Source organism: Lissotriton vulgaris, unplaced genomic scaffold, assembly GCF_964263255.1.
Source record: "Lissotriton vulgaris unplaced genomic scaffold, aLisVul1.2 SCAFFOLD_1466, whole genome shotgun sequence".
NCBI lineage: Eukaryota > Metazoa > Chordata > Amphibia > Caudata > Salamandridae > Lissotriton > Lissotriton vulgaris.
This window is the reverse complement of record NW_028247724.1, coordinates 20958-34752: the sequence shown is the minus strand read 5'-3', so window position 1 is coordinate 34752 and position 13795 is coordinate 20958. Positions and strand designations below refer to the sequence as shown.

Here is a 13795-nt window from a genome sequence, read left to right as displayed (position 1 = left end):
AAGTGAAGGGCTGCTGTTAATTTTCGCAATATAATCCTCAGTGTAAGTAGGGATGAGTGGTGTTGTCATGCTTTGGTTAGAAGGTACAGGAAAATTATGTAGGAGGAAAAAATATATATATGGTAAATACCAACTGAATGGAGTTCAGATTGGGTACTGGCTGAACTGGAAAGAAAATAAAGTTCAAAAAGCCACTAAAGAGCGGAAACCCTTGCAGTGTAGCCTCTGCTCGTAGTCTGAGTTTTAGAAACAAGGGTACCCCGAAGTTGAGGCCGGGGGTCGTTAAGACGATCTACGAGACAGAGGTCTGGTAGGGGCCAAGAAAGGTCCTCAGGTAGCCTAGGCTACTAATGATTCAATTAAAGTGTTACGAGACAGTCCCACAAGACTGTAGAACTTAATATATGTTAGGACACAAGATTTAGGTCCAGGCATACCGTGCGCACTCCAGGCCCAGGCACAATTACGGCCTGTGCAGCCCGGCCGCTCCCCGCAGGCCACCATAGTTGTTCCTCATTGCCTGTGAATCAGTTGCAGCCACCCTTGCACAGGAGCTAGCCCAAGTTGTCCGGTCCCAGCCCGGATGTTGTTGCACTGAATGTAAATGTAAATGTATTTGAGCTTATGTAGCGCACAGCTACCCGCAGTGGGTTTCCCGGCGCTTGCTTAGGGAACCCGTCCTGGTATTCCCCTGTGAGATAACCCCGGCAGGGTATCCACAAGGTGAAAGCCAGGCATCCCGCCGCAAGGGGCCATTGTGGAGATTAAGCAAGCTATTGCCCAGAGTCGCAGAGTGTGAACCCGTGAGTCGAGAAGGCACCGGAGCGAGAATTATCGAGTCCGTGGAATTTTTGAGCCCAAGACCCGCCGAGGCGGGGAATTGAACCCTGGTCCAGGTCCGATCTCAGATTCCGGGTCTGCCGCCTCTAACCCCTGAGCCACACTTCTCCACATGGTTGTGTTTTCACACCAAGTAAGGCAGGATGGCATCTGTTAATGGGTGGCTGCATGGAGTGGCTTACTGTGCATCCCTCATGCTCACCCTACGTTTACTTCACAAAACTATTCAAAGGCATTTTTGAAAGCTCTCCTCAAGAGGAGAAGAATTTAACTTGGTCCCACCTCATGTGACGGCTAATCAACTCCTTTTGTAAAGAAGCCAATTCATCCTGTTGAAACACTGGAAGCAGAGCTTCTGAAACTGTTTCCAATTATGACAACTTACGACTCCCATCCTATTACATTTTTAGGATGAAATTAATATATAACCCCCTTATGACAGGTAGACAAGGTTTTAGTTTTCAGACCAAATAAGTCACTCATTAGCCTACACACTTCTACTACACAAAGTTTCCAATATTCTCTGAGAACAGAGACAAAATGGAAGAAATATCTAATGCAACAGCCCCCAGAAGAGGTCTGTTCGATGTTATTGTTTCCTGTTCATAGTTCATGGCATCTAAGAGACACCACTCTTAACCATCCTCCCATCTCAAAAAGACCCAGTGGTATCTGACAAGGCTTTGCAGGATTGACAGAAAAAACATGAGTTAGTGTTATAGCAGTTGCAAGACGTGAGGCACGTTTGCATCCTTCTGTGAGCATTTCTTAGAGTTTACCAATTCAGTCAAGTGTTTTTGCAAATTTAATATTACCTAGGCCATGAATCAAGTTATAACTCTCTAGCCTCCATGCTAGAAAATCCAGTAATCCTTCAAGAGATGCAGAATTAATTTGCCAACATATCTAGAATAGTTATCCAGCTGGTACCAAAAGTGTTCTAGTCTCTTGAATAATCTGGATACATTTTTGCAGTAAAAACAATTTCACTAACTCTCAAACATTTAAATGTCCTAAACATCTGTAAGTTTCGGTGGATCTGTAAGTTCTACATAGGGTTAAGGACTTGATTAGAAGGCTGGTACTGAGAATACAAGGTAGAGATTGGTTACTCCTAGAAATTGAATTATGGTTCTATCATACCAAGGAGGTGCAGATTGAGTTTGTTACTCTGTCTTTATCTTACACATCTTAGTATTAATGCTATTCTATGAGAAAGAAAGAAACATTACATTTAAAGGTGCAGTAAATAATAAATACTGAGGGTTTGTTTCATGCAACAAAATACTAAGATGTAGAATTCTTGAAGGATGTAGAATTGCAGCAGGGCAAGCAGGAAGACTGCAATATTCTGTAGTTAATATGTTTGGTTCCAAAAGAGTGATGTGTAATAATGAAAAGGTATACAGAGACAACCAGGGTTACTTCAACATTCAACTTTTTTGGAAATGTGATGGGTTATTCTAGAAAAGGACATTGATTGAGATACTTCCTTAAAATAAAAGAATTTATATGAAATAATTCATCAAGCGTTCCTTGTTATTTATTGTTGTCATATGAAATATTCCTGTTTAATCTAATAATATTTGAGAGTATGAATTATGTAATGGTTTTAGCATCCCAATTATTCTAGAATAATTAGTCAGTGTGTGGGATCATTGTTAGAAGAATACTATTACACAACAATTAACAAATCACACTCATTGCTTTAGCAAAATAGTAGGAGCTCTGGGTTCTGTGACTCCATACTTTTGCTAAGGAAACACAATGAGGTTATAGAACTTGTTTGACTGGAGAAAATAGTTTACTTCATGCAACATTTTTAGCTTATTTAAGTTTATGCTACTGACCCACTGCAAGTGCAACATACCCTGTAAGTACTTGTATAAAAAATTTAATGACATAGTTAGTGTATACCACAAAGAGCCACATATGTGTTGGAAGTTAAGTGCATGGGTCAGAACTCATAACACTTTAGAGTAAGATGAAGAAATCTGTTTTAATAGTTTGAGGAAAATTAACACATCAACAGGCCTTACCAACTGAATCATTATTTTGCACAAAGCATAAATTAACATTGTGTAGCACAAGAACAACTAACACGGGTTACAATGCTAATAAGGGTTGTGCATTTGCCTATTAAGAAGTCAGTAACTCTGAACTTGAAGCAAAAGTATAATCATACAGCATGTAAAAGTACAGCAAATAACTGAACAGAGAAGAAAATACAGTAAGAGTTGACTGTAAGGTTAAATGATATGGGATTTTACATGATACAGTGAAAAGAGAAAATGCTGACCCAGAGGTAGTCGAAAAATGAAATACAATAACAGTTTGAGTCTCGGAAATGAAGCATGAGCAGCCTTCCCCACTCATACACTCTATGTAACAATGGATTATCTTGTAAGATGAAGTAGGCAAGGAAGGAGATAGATACGCTTTGGGATGAGATGCCACTTGCTTCTATGGGTCCGATTTAGAGTTTGGCGGACGGGTTACTCCATAACAACATGGCAGGTACTCCGTACACCTTATTACAAATACATTATATTCTTTGGCACTTATAATAAAGTTGACGGTATATCAGTCACACTGTGACATAGAAACCTGCACTCCAAACTCGAAATCAGGACCTATATCTCTACTGAAAATATTTCAGTTCTGAAGCATTCTTGACCTCGATGAAAGAATCCTCCCTCAGTTATGGTGCAATGAATTCCATAGAGGTTAGCAGAAGTGGTATCTTTCATATGTAACTTTAATATCGGATCACTGACTGAATATAGAGGACAAACATTTTGTGTGGATAGAATATTATGTTAAAAATATTGAAGATCAAAATTTGGAGAAGGTATGTGCAAATAGGTAAGTATAGATTTGCTATTCTTAACTCCACATCTATGTACCTTGAGGATGAGGGATATATATTTATATATATATATATATATATATTCTTTCATACCATGCTCATACGATTGAAGAAGGCGCTGACTCCGTGAATCTAAATCCAAACTTTTATTCTTAGATCAGTGTCTGCTTATATATATATATATATATATATCGTCTTGGTACATATGTGGAGTTAAGTATAGTAAAACTGTGTTTTCCCATAGAACTTACCTTCACAACATTATTGTCCTCGATATTATTTACACAATATTTTATCCACAAGATATTTTGGACTCTATATTTTGTCCAAAAATCTTAATATAATTAGTGGCACTATATTTACAGTAAGAGGAGTTGGCCTAATGACTAGGGCGGTCAACCTCAAATCTGGGGAACCAGGTTTCAGTCTCGGCAATGACTCTGAACATCCTGTGATTCTGGGTAAATCACCCCGTGGATAACATAAATGAATGTCCTCATGTAAAGCAACTGGTGCTATGTAAAGCGCTCTGATACCCGATACCTTCGGGTCAAGTTCACACTATATAAAACTCTATAAAAAAATACAAATAGAAAAGTCGCCTCACAAATGTCTAGGGCACGAATGTATGTGTGCAGATGATGTAGGTGCAGCTACTTTAATTGAACCTTCTCTCGCTGACTTCCTTCTCTGTTTTTCAGAGCCATTTTCCTTTTTCCTAACATCCAATTTAGCTCAGCAAGTTCAAAGTTAATAGAAACCTAGCAGTGTCTCGCCCACTCTCACTATTTCTCTCAAGCACCTCTGACTCGAAGAAAAATAAAATTTCCCATTAGTATCTGCAGGTACATCTGATGTCAAAGATATTGCCTTGATGCCAAACTAGGGTTATGCATTAGCTGCAGTTCTACAGGTCACCATCTCATTTCTGACTGGTGCACTTCACATCTTGTCATGCTGAGGTTGATAACCAAAGAACGATTGATTTGGGAAATAATAGAATGACTTCTAGTGACAAGTCATTTTGTAAAGCGTGCCATCTTGTGCGTGCATCAATGCTTTACCAGGCACTATTATTGCTCTGTGCTTAAGCAATGACTGATTGGAAGCCTACACCAGGAGACACAATAATCAATAAGTCATTTATACTCCTTGATCTCACCTTTAAAAGAGTTATAATGACTGTTTACTTTCAAGTATTTACCACATCATTATGTGCCTGCCCTTCATTTGTCTTAGCATGCGCTCCTGCCATGCATTCTCCATTCCATATCTGAATCTCACATTATTCCATTCTACACTCATGTCCAAGATTCTGGTAGCTCGCACTATCTCTGCGGAGCTGTGTTCTTTTTCCACATCCTCATGGGAATGCCCAGTAACACAATCATACTGGGCTGGGGTGGTATGGAAAATGGCCGAGGTCCTCTATCTAGTGGTTCCCCTAGATGTGAAATGGCTCCTTTTGACTATTAAAGGTGAGGCGGCAGGACCAAGGTGTCAGACGATTTGGCTGGGTGGCCATTCGTACCATAGCGTGTGCTTGGGGAGCAGCTATTACCCCCCCCCCCCCCCCCCTCCGAGTTGAAGACTGGAAGTCTTTCATGGATTGGTGCCAGAGGGCGGATCAAATGGTTCACAAAAGCTGGGGCTGCCCTAGGAAATGGGAAAATGTTGGGGGCACCTGGCATACTTACTGAGGTTATTGTGGGGTGGAGGTGGGAAGGGAAGGAGGGAAGCAGACATCTCTGTGTGTTACCTGTGGGGCCTTAAGATTTCTCAAAGCAGTGAAGGCCCCATTTCTACTGACTGTCCGTGTCACGTTTGTGGTGAGGACTGCTCTGCTTTAAGTGTACACTGAACGATTGCTTTGAATACTGTATTCACTGTATGATGAGCAAAATTTAATAAAAAAGAGATTTTAAGAAAATAACTTGATAGCTAGTAGACATTTGAGCCTGGGACTAAAGATTGATAAAAGTATGTGCTAGGCATGGCTGAGTCAACTGAGTTATCAAAAAGAACATCCCCATAATATTTTAATGAAAATAGAAATACATGGCTTTATTTTAATTACAGTTATAAACATAAAGTAAAATATTCATTAGGAAGGCCAGCTCTAGGACACTTATGACTTCTCCGCTGCCTACTCTATTATTGTTCTGTGGTCCACTATACATAGAGTTGCCACAATGAAAATTTCTTCTTCCTGGACCTGACTTATTAATATTTGTTTTGTTCTTCCGTGCATTCTGAGTATTGTATTCCCCTTACCTCACACTCTGAGACAAAATTAGCAGAAAGCACTCTAGCTGGATAGCGCCACCATTTCCAGTACTCAAAGAGATATTCAGGCTGTTGTATTATGCAGCAGGTGAACATAGCCGTGAGTAGATTTCAGGAAACTTGTGCTTCGATACCACTGACCTGCATTACCAGTTCATTTAGCAGTATTTAGAGCTAAATGTAAGAAAGTGTTTTGTGGTTTTAATACTTGTGAGTCACAAAATCAGATCCCTTGTGACCACAAAACCAAACTTACAAATAAAGATATTGTGTGTTGGAAATGTCTTATCACCTCACAAAGTACAATTTGTTTTTCATTGAGATTCAGAAGATGAATTGACGGGAAGGGATTGCACCCCACTTCCTTTGAATCGTAGTGCCATGCTCAATGATTTGCAACATCAATTGTGGTCACAAACCAAGGATCAGATACTAGCTCCTAAAAGTAAATGGTATCTATTTTCAGATTAGAACATGTCCTTAAGCTGCACCTTCCACCTTGGAATGGGAGTTATTGCCATTAGAGGGAGCTGAAAGTGGCACAGGGGACCTCAGCATTCTGACCCCAATGCATTAGAGAATCCCGGCCTTTCTTTTGTAAAAACCTTCTCTGGCTTTTAAGAGTATCTTGAGAATGCAATTTCAGCCTTAGAGGTCCACCGTCTCTGGAAGCCCTGTATTTCTCCATTGCTACACATTTGGTGAGAATTGTAACCAGAATCCTTTCTCGTTAATAAAAGGGATATGCATAATGTTGGCCTCCAGGCCTTTGACATCAAATATTAATGGGGGAGGATTATGTGAATCCTACCAAAAGGCCATTTTGCACACCTACGGATTTATATAAGCATTACACTGCAAAATAAAGGTCGGGTCACAGAGAAGACAGTGTACAAAAACACCAACTGCTTTATGACCCGCCTTTTGATAGATTGGGCCCATAGACTCTATACAAAATTGAAGGGGTAATTCAAATCACAATTCCTGAATGTAACTGCTGACAGCATGTTCAGAGCTGTCAACAAACATGCTTAGGTTTGTGGCTGGGTTAATGTATACCTTAATGAGTTATATGGCTCTCATTAACATGACATCTGAAAGCCTTTAATTTCAGTGTATGTGTGTGTTTGTGTGGGTGTGTGTGTGGGCGAGGTGTTGGGGTGTTTATCTATGTGTGAGACAAAGAAAGAGAGAGAGAGAGAGAGAGAGACTGATGCCAACGTTGAAATAATTAAACAATAGTTGGGCCTTCAGGCGCTCCTCAAGTGCTATGTTGAAGGATACAGTAGCGTACATTAAGCTGCCAGAATGTTCAAGGAGATGAATGCTTACTGCTGAACCAAGCAGTAATCTCAAGGACATAAGTCTGAATATAGTCAGGGTCTGGTCACCCTTCCATTCTTCCAAAGTCAGGAAATGAATTACCAGTAAATTGGGCAATTGTACCAACTTTTTTTACAACAATTATACATGGAAGAAGTATGGAATGAGAAACTGTACAAAAAAACTATTATATTAATTCTGCACTGTCAGGATCTGTGGAGGGTCACCACCAGCAGGGAAGCCCCAATAAGGCTTTTAAGCCTATGATTGGCCTTCCAATGGGGTACACTGTGACCTCATCCGAAAACATGCCCAGGAAGTCATAATAGGCAGTGCATTTACAAACTCACTTGATATCCATTATTGCAAGTGTACGCTTTACTATTACAGAGTGTGGGCGTGGGCAAGAGAATTACCTCACTTGCATAGGGCAATGACACTTTCAAATGAGGGAACACCACCTTGCCATTTGCAGTACGTTTTGCACTACAATCATGAATAGTCCTACTAAACAGGTACCTTGAAATGGGTGGAAGTGGCCAAGATGCAATTTGCTTTCAAAATCTTTAGTTTCTAGGCTATTGCAACAACATTAGTCATATGTGTAAATAAGGCCCTCATTACAAGTGGCCCACTAATTGGTGTAACATTTATTTCACCTGATAAAATCCAATGCCATCGAATCAGGATTTATCGGGGGTAATAAACACCACCCAATTATGAGTTACAATGGAATAAAGTGGATTTTTGTTCTTACTCATCCAAAATACACATGTTCTGGTACATACCAGGAATTTTTTCCTGTCTGAAATATAATTAGGTTTGTCCTACCAATATTTATCTCAAAACTCATATTGCATGACGGCCGCACTGCGCCAATTCTCGGAACCGTACCATACCCATGTACCTGTATTTCTACACACAGCCAACAGTTGTTGTTTTTGTGGTGGTTGTTGGCCGCAGTTTTATTACTTATTACATACGTCATAATTGTACAACTCCCCTGAATACCTTTCTCAGGCTGGATACATAAATCATTATCATACAATATTACAATTGGTTATCGCTCAGTGTCATTGGGACATCCTAAATCGTGGGTCATAAATCATCATGCATCATAAATCATTCTGTCACAAATCTGTCATTGTCTTGTTGTCATAAATCGCTCTGCTTGATCGTCATAAATCAGCCGTCATAAATCATGGTCATAAATCATTCTGCACGAGCATCATAAATCATCATCCATAAATCCTCAGCTGGCCATTAATCACTGGTTTGTCTTTTGCATATCCTAGGGCCGTAAATCACCCTGACAGCTTGTAGCTTGTTCTTTGTTGTTTTCCACGCCCCTTTGCGTGTGGGGGGTAGCCTTTTCCTCGAGCCAGGCCACTACTCGCTACCTTGCTAGTCTCTCCTGCGCCCTGCCATCTGGCGGGGCTGGATTGCGAGTGCCGTCTTCGTTTGCTACCCCGCTTTTTCATCGGTGTACTCACCCAGCCTTGAGGTATCCCAGAGTGGGTGGTCTTCCTTCTACACACCGCCCTGTCAGTGTGTTTCCATAACCGAACCAATACACCTTTTGTTTCCGCCCTTTTTGGTTGGATTTGCGCTCTCTTTGCGCTCTCATTGCGCTCTTATCGCATGGGGGTAGACTCTTCCTGGAGTTAGGCCTCATCTCACTACCAAGTTGGACTCTCTTGTGTCCTGCCATCCAGTGGGGGCTGGGCTGCGAGCGCCGCCTCCGTTTGCCACCCCTTCTTGTCAGGCCACTTCACTCAGTTGTGAGGCATCCGAAAGTGATAGGCCTGCCTCCTACACACTGCCCGGTGTGTCTCCATTGCCGATCGTTGCGCCCTTAGTTCTTTTCGACCCTGTCAGCGCTGCTGTTGTAGGTGTGGGTGGGTGGGACTCAAAATTGTTGGTGCCGCTCCCCCAGCTCCCTGCAGCAAAAGGTGAGCTGCCCAGGGGGAGTGTCAGCTTATATCCCCCTCCCCCTTTCTTTTCCCTTTGTTCTTGAAGAGGGGAAGGGCCTTGGGCACTTTTTGCCACGTGGCCATTCCTGGTGGCGCTAACCTGCGCAAACCGGATTAGTTCCTCTTGGGGCTCCGGCGGCCATTAAGGTGCTGGCCCTTGATGGCCCCTTCGGGGACGGCATCTGCTAATATGTAAGGTAACAGCAGTTACCACACATATTACACTTAACTGGGGTGCTTGTAATGTAGGCCTTAAAGTTTTATTATGAGTTCCCTGCTATTTATGCAGGGAGATACCAGGGCCGTAATTTACAATACGGGGTGACTTCTCCTTGTTGGATAATGGAGAGCACAAGTTGTTTCCCCCAGAATGGGGAATGACATACACAATCTGGAATACCGGGTCGAATGACGTATGTTTTCCTCCTTCAAGGGAAACAAAGGTCCCAAATTAGAACAGGTAGTAAATGCTCCTGGGGCTTTTTATCTTGCTCATGGACAGATTGAAGGGGCCCAGGGCACAGCAGGGTGGAAGGTGTTCTTTTTCTTCAGCTGGGAAAGCTTATTCTGCTCTCCTTATGCCAACCTAAGCAGGCAGATGGGGCGGGCACAGAAGCTGCCTGCAGCCACTGCTGCTCCACTGATGGTTCCATGTTTGTTGTCTCCAAACCTATACTTCTTGGGTCTGGAGCTTGGGAAACCTTTAATGCAGGACTGGAGACTCCCCAAAACTTGTAGTTGCCTGGAACTGTATTCCCTGAATACAGTTCCAGCCAATTTATATATGCGTCAAAAAACATGGGTGGATGCATAGGAAAGCCATGCTCAACCCATGTAATGCCTGCCCAACTCAAAGTAAGGCAAGGCTGTGCTAAGCTCTGCATTACTTTGTATTTACTGAACCACGCAAAGAAGACACACAAAATGAACTTTGCATGGCTCAGTAAATGCTGACAATGATTTCGCTTTGGGCTGTGACACAAAAGTGATGCAACCCCAACACAAAGTCATAGTAAACCTGGACCTAAGTGTTTAAGTTGGATATTTGTGCCTATTTGTGTGGTGCGTGAAGCAGAAATCATAAAAATTTCACAGTAATACTGAGCATTTCAACAACCACTAAAAACGTTATACAAGTACATCGGAAGGTACAGTAGTTAAACTTGCTCTATGAAAAAGCTTGTAAATGGCTTCAGTCCTTGAGTGAAATGTACCTGCCGCGCTGATGGATGGCCGTGTGTGAAGTTATCAGGACAGAGGTCCCAGGAGGGAGATACAATGTCGACAGACTTTTCGGCCGTGTTAAGCAAATTCACCCAGCCTTGGAACAGAGACAGATGAGATGTGGCGTTTTCTGAATAGCCCAGTCCTTCCGGGATGTTTTCCACAAGAGTCACTCTGAAATGAAAAGACATTTTACTTAACCAGAAATATATATTTTTGTAATTGAACCAATTGTGTTGAAATTGTAAGCCTGATAAAGAGCACATGGTACATGTCAGCGTGAGGTGGCAGCACATAGCCAATGTGATCAAATACAGTGTTAACGTTACTGAATAAAACCTCAGATAAACAAGAGCAACACAAAATCAGCGTTAAAGAGACAGCAAAGTGAGGTACAATAATACTGATATCTTAAGATACAAAAGGTGAGCACCTCTGAGGGACAATGAATACAATGTCTCCAGCAGGATGTACTGTATCAAAGCAGGAAAGAAAGAAAGAGAAGGCCGCAGCAAGCAGAAATAAAGGCAGTAGAAAGGATAACAGGGAAAGGGTATCCACTGATGACAGCAAGCCAGGCAGGCTCAGAAGGAGTGTGTCTAAGATATGCACTATCTGGCTGAAAGTACTCTGGTCAACCCAAATGACTATGTGGATGGAAGCTGTTCATAGTGGTTTGGCCTATTGTAGATATTTGTCAAAGGAAGGTCAGAGGTGTCTTGCACTTGCTGTGTTATGTAGCCTCCTGTACATTATGCTATCTGCCCTTCAGTGGAGCAAAGGGAATTCCACCATTTATTGAAAGGGACCTCGGTGCAGGACTTCTGTTCTGATAATATTGTTTTAACACCCTGCATTAACACCAGATCTATTAACAGTAGGTCATGTTCAGGGAAGTCAATGGGGTGTGAGAGGGCTGCAATTTCCAGAGTCACCATCAGAAATGTGGACCTAAATGATATCTTAAAAGGATCTTCAATCGTCTTCTGTATTCTGGACCAGAAGGGTTGAACTACTTAACATGAGAGGAACATGTGCTCTAGGTAACCAACATTCTCACAGCCGTGCCAACAACTGTATTTTGGGAAGGTGACAGAAGCAGTAGAGTGGAGAACGGGCAAGAAATGGAGCATGATTAGGAGAGCAGAGAATGGGCACAAGAGTGAACAATGGAGAATGGGACGTTACTGGAATAGATCCAAAAAGTAGAACTAAGCATCATAGTGAAGGATGTGCAGGAGATTTAAAAATGGACAGGAGAGTGGATAATGAGCAGGAGAGAGATGAATGGGTAGGAGAGTGGAGAATGAGCAGGAGAGAGATCAATGGGTAGAAGAGTGGAGAATGGGCAGTTATTGGAAAAAAGGCAAAAAAGTACAAATAAGCGTCAGAGTGGACAATTGGGGGGGGAGATTTGAGGATGGGCAGATGAGTGGTGAATTTGCAGGAGATAGTGGCTAGTTACAGAAATATGGGTAAAAGTAGAAATACTTTTCAAAGTAGTGAATGTGCTGGAGAGTGGCTAATGGGAAAGATATGGTGAATGGGCAGAAGTTTGGTGAATGGGTAGGAGAGAGGAGACTGTGTAGTTTGTGGCCGCAGTATGGGCAGGGAAGTGGACAGAAGCATACAAAAGTAGCCTTTCCAACCCCTAGTCGTTTTGTGTAGGAGTATAGAGAAAAGCAAAACACGTATTCCTTGAACATTTGAATCAAGAACTAGGAAAATACTAATGATGCTATTAATTATGTCAAAGTTTTAATCAAAAGGAGTAATTTGCATGTACATTTTTATCATTTAAAGGTATGATTTGAATGTTTGTTATAATGTAAGTGTTTGTTTTGTAATTGTGGTGGCCTTGCAGAGGAGCTACCTGAATTTCACAATTGATTTTTGGTTACAAAGTTTAATACGTGTTAAATTTTAATGTAGTTGACATAAATTTGTGAAAAATGTAAAAAAATAAATCAGTAGCCATACCAATTAAGTTACGTAGCCGGCATACAGACATAATATCGACAACAAAAATATCGAGGTAGTTAAATATCGAGTAGACAGAATATCGATAAGACAGAATATAGACTACAAAAATATCGAATAGAAGGACAATAATATCGAATCAAAAATATAGAAGGGACAGAATATAGACAACAGAAATATCGAGGGACGAATATAGACAACAAAAATATAGATGGATAGAATATAGACAACAAATATATCGAATTTTAGGTAAGTAACTAAGTCAATTTATGGTATTTAATTTTTGCGTAATATAATTCTGGAGCAGGTTGTGGGTTTATAGGGGAATAGGGTGGGAAGTAATTTAATTATATTTATTTAAATATTTTAGTTTATTGGTATTTATGTACAATGAATTGTTAATTGGCAATTAATTAAAATATAATTGGTAATTCATTTTTATTAATTTATTAATTGATAATTATGTGATTTTTATTTATTTATTTTATGGAGCGGGTTGTGGGTTTATAGGGGAATAGGGTGGGAAGTAATTTAATTATAATTAATTAAATATTTTAAATTATTGGTATTTATGTACAATTAATTGTTAATTATTGATTGGAAATGAATTTAAAAATAATTGGTAATTAATTTTTATTAATTGATTAATTGATAATTATGTGAATTTTATTTATTTATTTTCTGGAGCGGGTTGTGGGTTTATAGGGGAATAGGGTGGGAAGTAATTTAATTATATTTATTACATATTTTAATTTATTGGTATTTATGTATAATTAATTGGTAATTATTGATTGGAAATTAATTAAAATATAATTGGTGATTAATTTTTATTAATTGATTAATTGTTAACTGTATTCATTTATTTTCTGGACTGGGTTGTGGGTTGATAGGGGAATAGGCTGGGAAGTAATTTATTTATAAATAATGTAAAAAAAATGTTTGTATAGGTATTTATTTAGAATTAATTGTAATTTAATTTGTAATTGGTAATTATTTATTTTGTAATTGGTAATTAATTTTTATTCATTGATTAATTGATAATTATGTTAATTTTATGTGTATAATTTTTGTAGTGGGTTGTGGGTTTATAGGGGAATTGGGTGGGAAGTCATTTAATTGTAACTAATTAAATTTATTAATTATATAAATTGGTATTTATTTTGAATTAATTGTTAATTATTTTTAAATGTTTAATAATTATTAGTAAATATTTAGTATTGATAGGTAATTATTTTTGAGTAATTAAATTAATTTTATTATTTTAAATTGAATAATTATTATAGTATTTTAAATTGGGAAT

The 13795-nt window shown here is 39.7% G+C and overlaps 1 protein-coding gene across 1 annotated transcript in view; it reads right to left on the bottom strand.

Moving 5' to 3' along the window:
* PLD5 (phospholipase D family member 5) overlaps positions 1–10689 on the bottom strand; it is a gene marked incomplete at both ends in the record, with an annotated part of 589545 nt that extends 578856 nt beyond the window's left edge. Inside the window, one exon of the mRNA XM_086949781.1 lies at positions 10506–10689. Coding sequence (XP_086805907.1) covers positions 10506–10689 — 184 coding nt within the window. The remainder of the gene's footprint in view (positions 1–10505) is intronic.
* Positions 10690–13795: the final 3106 nt, after the last annotated feature.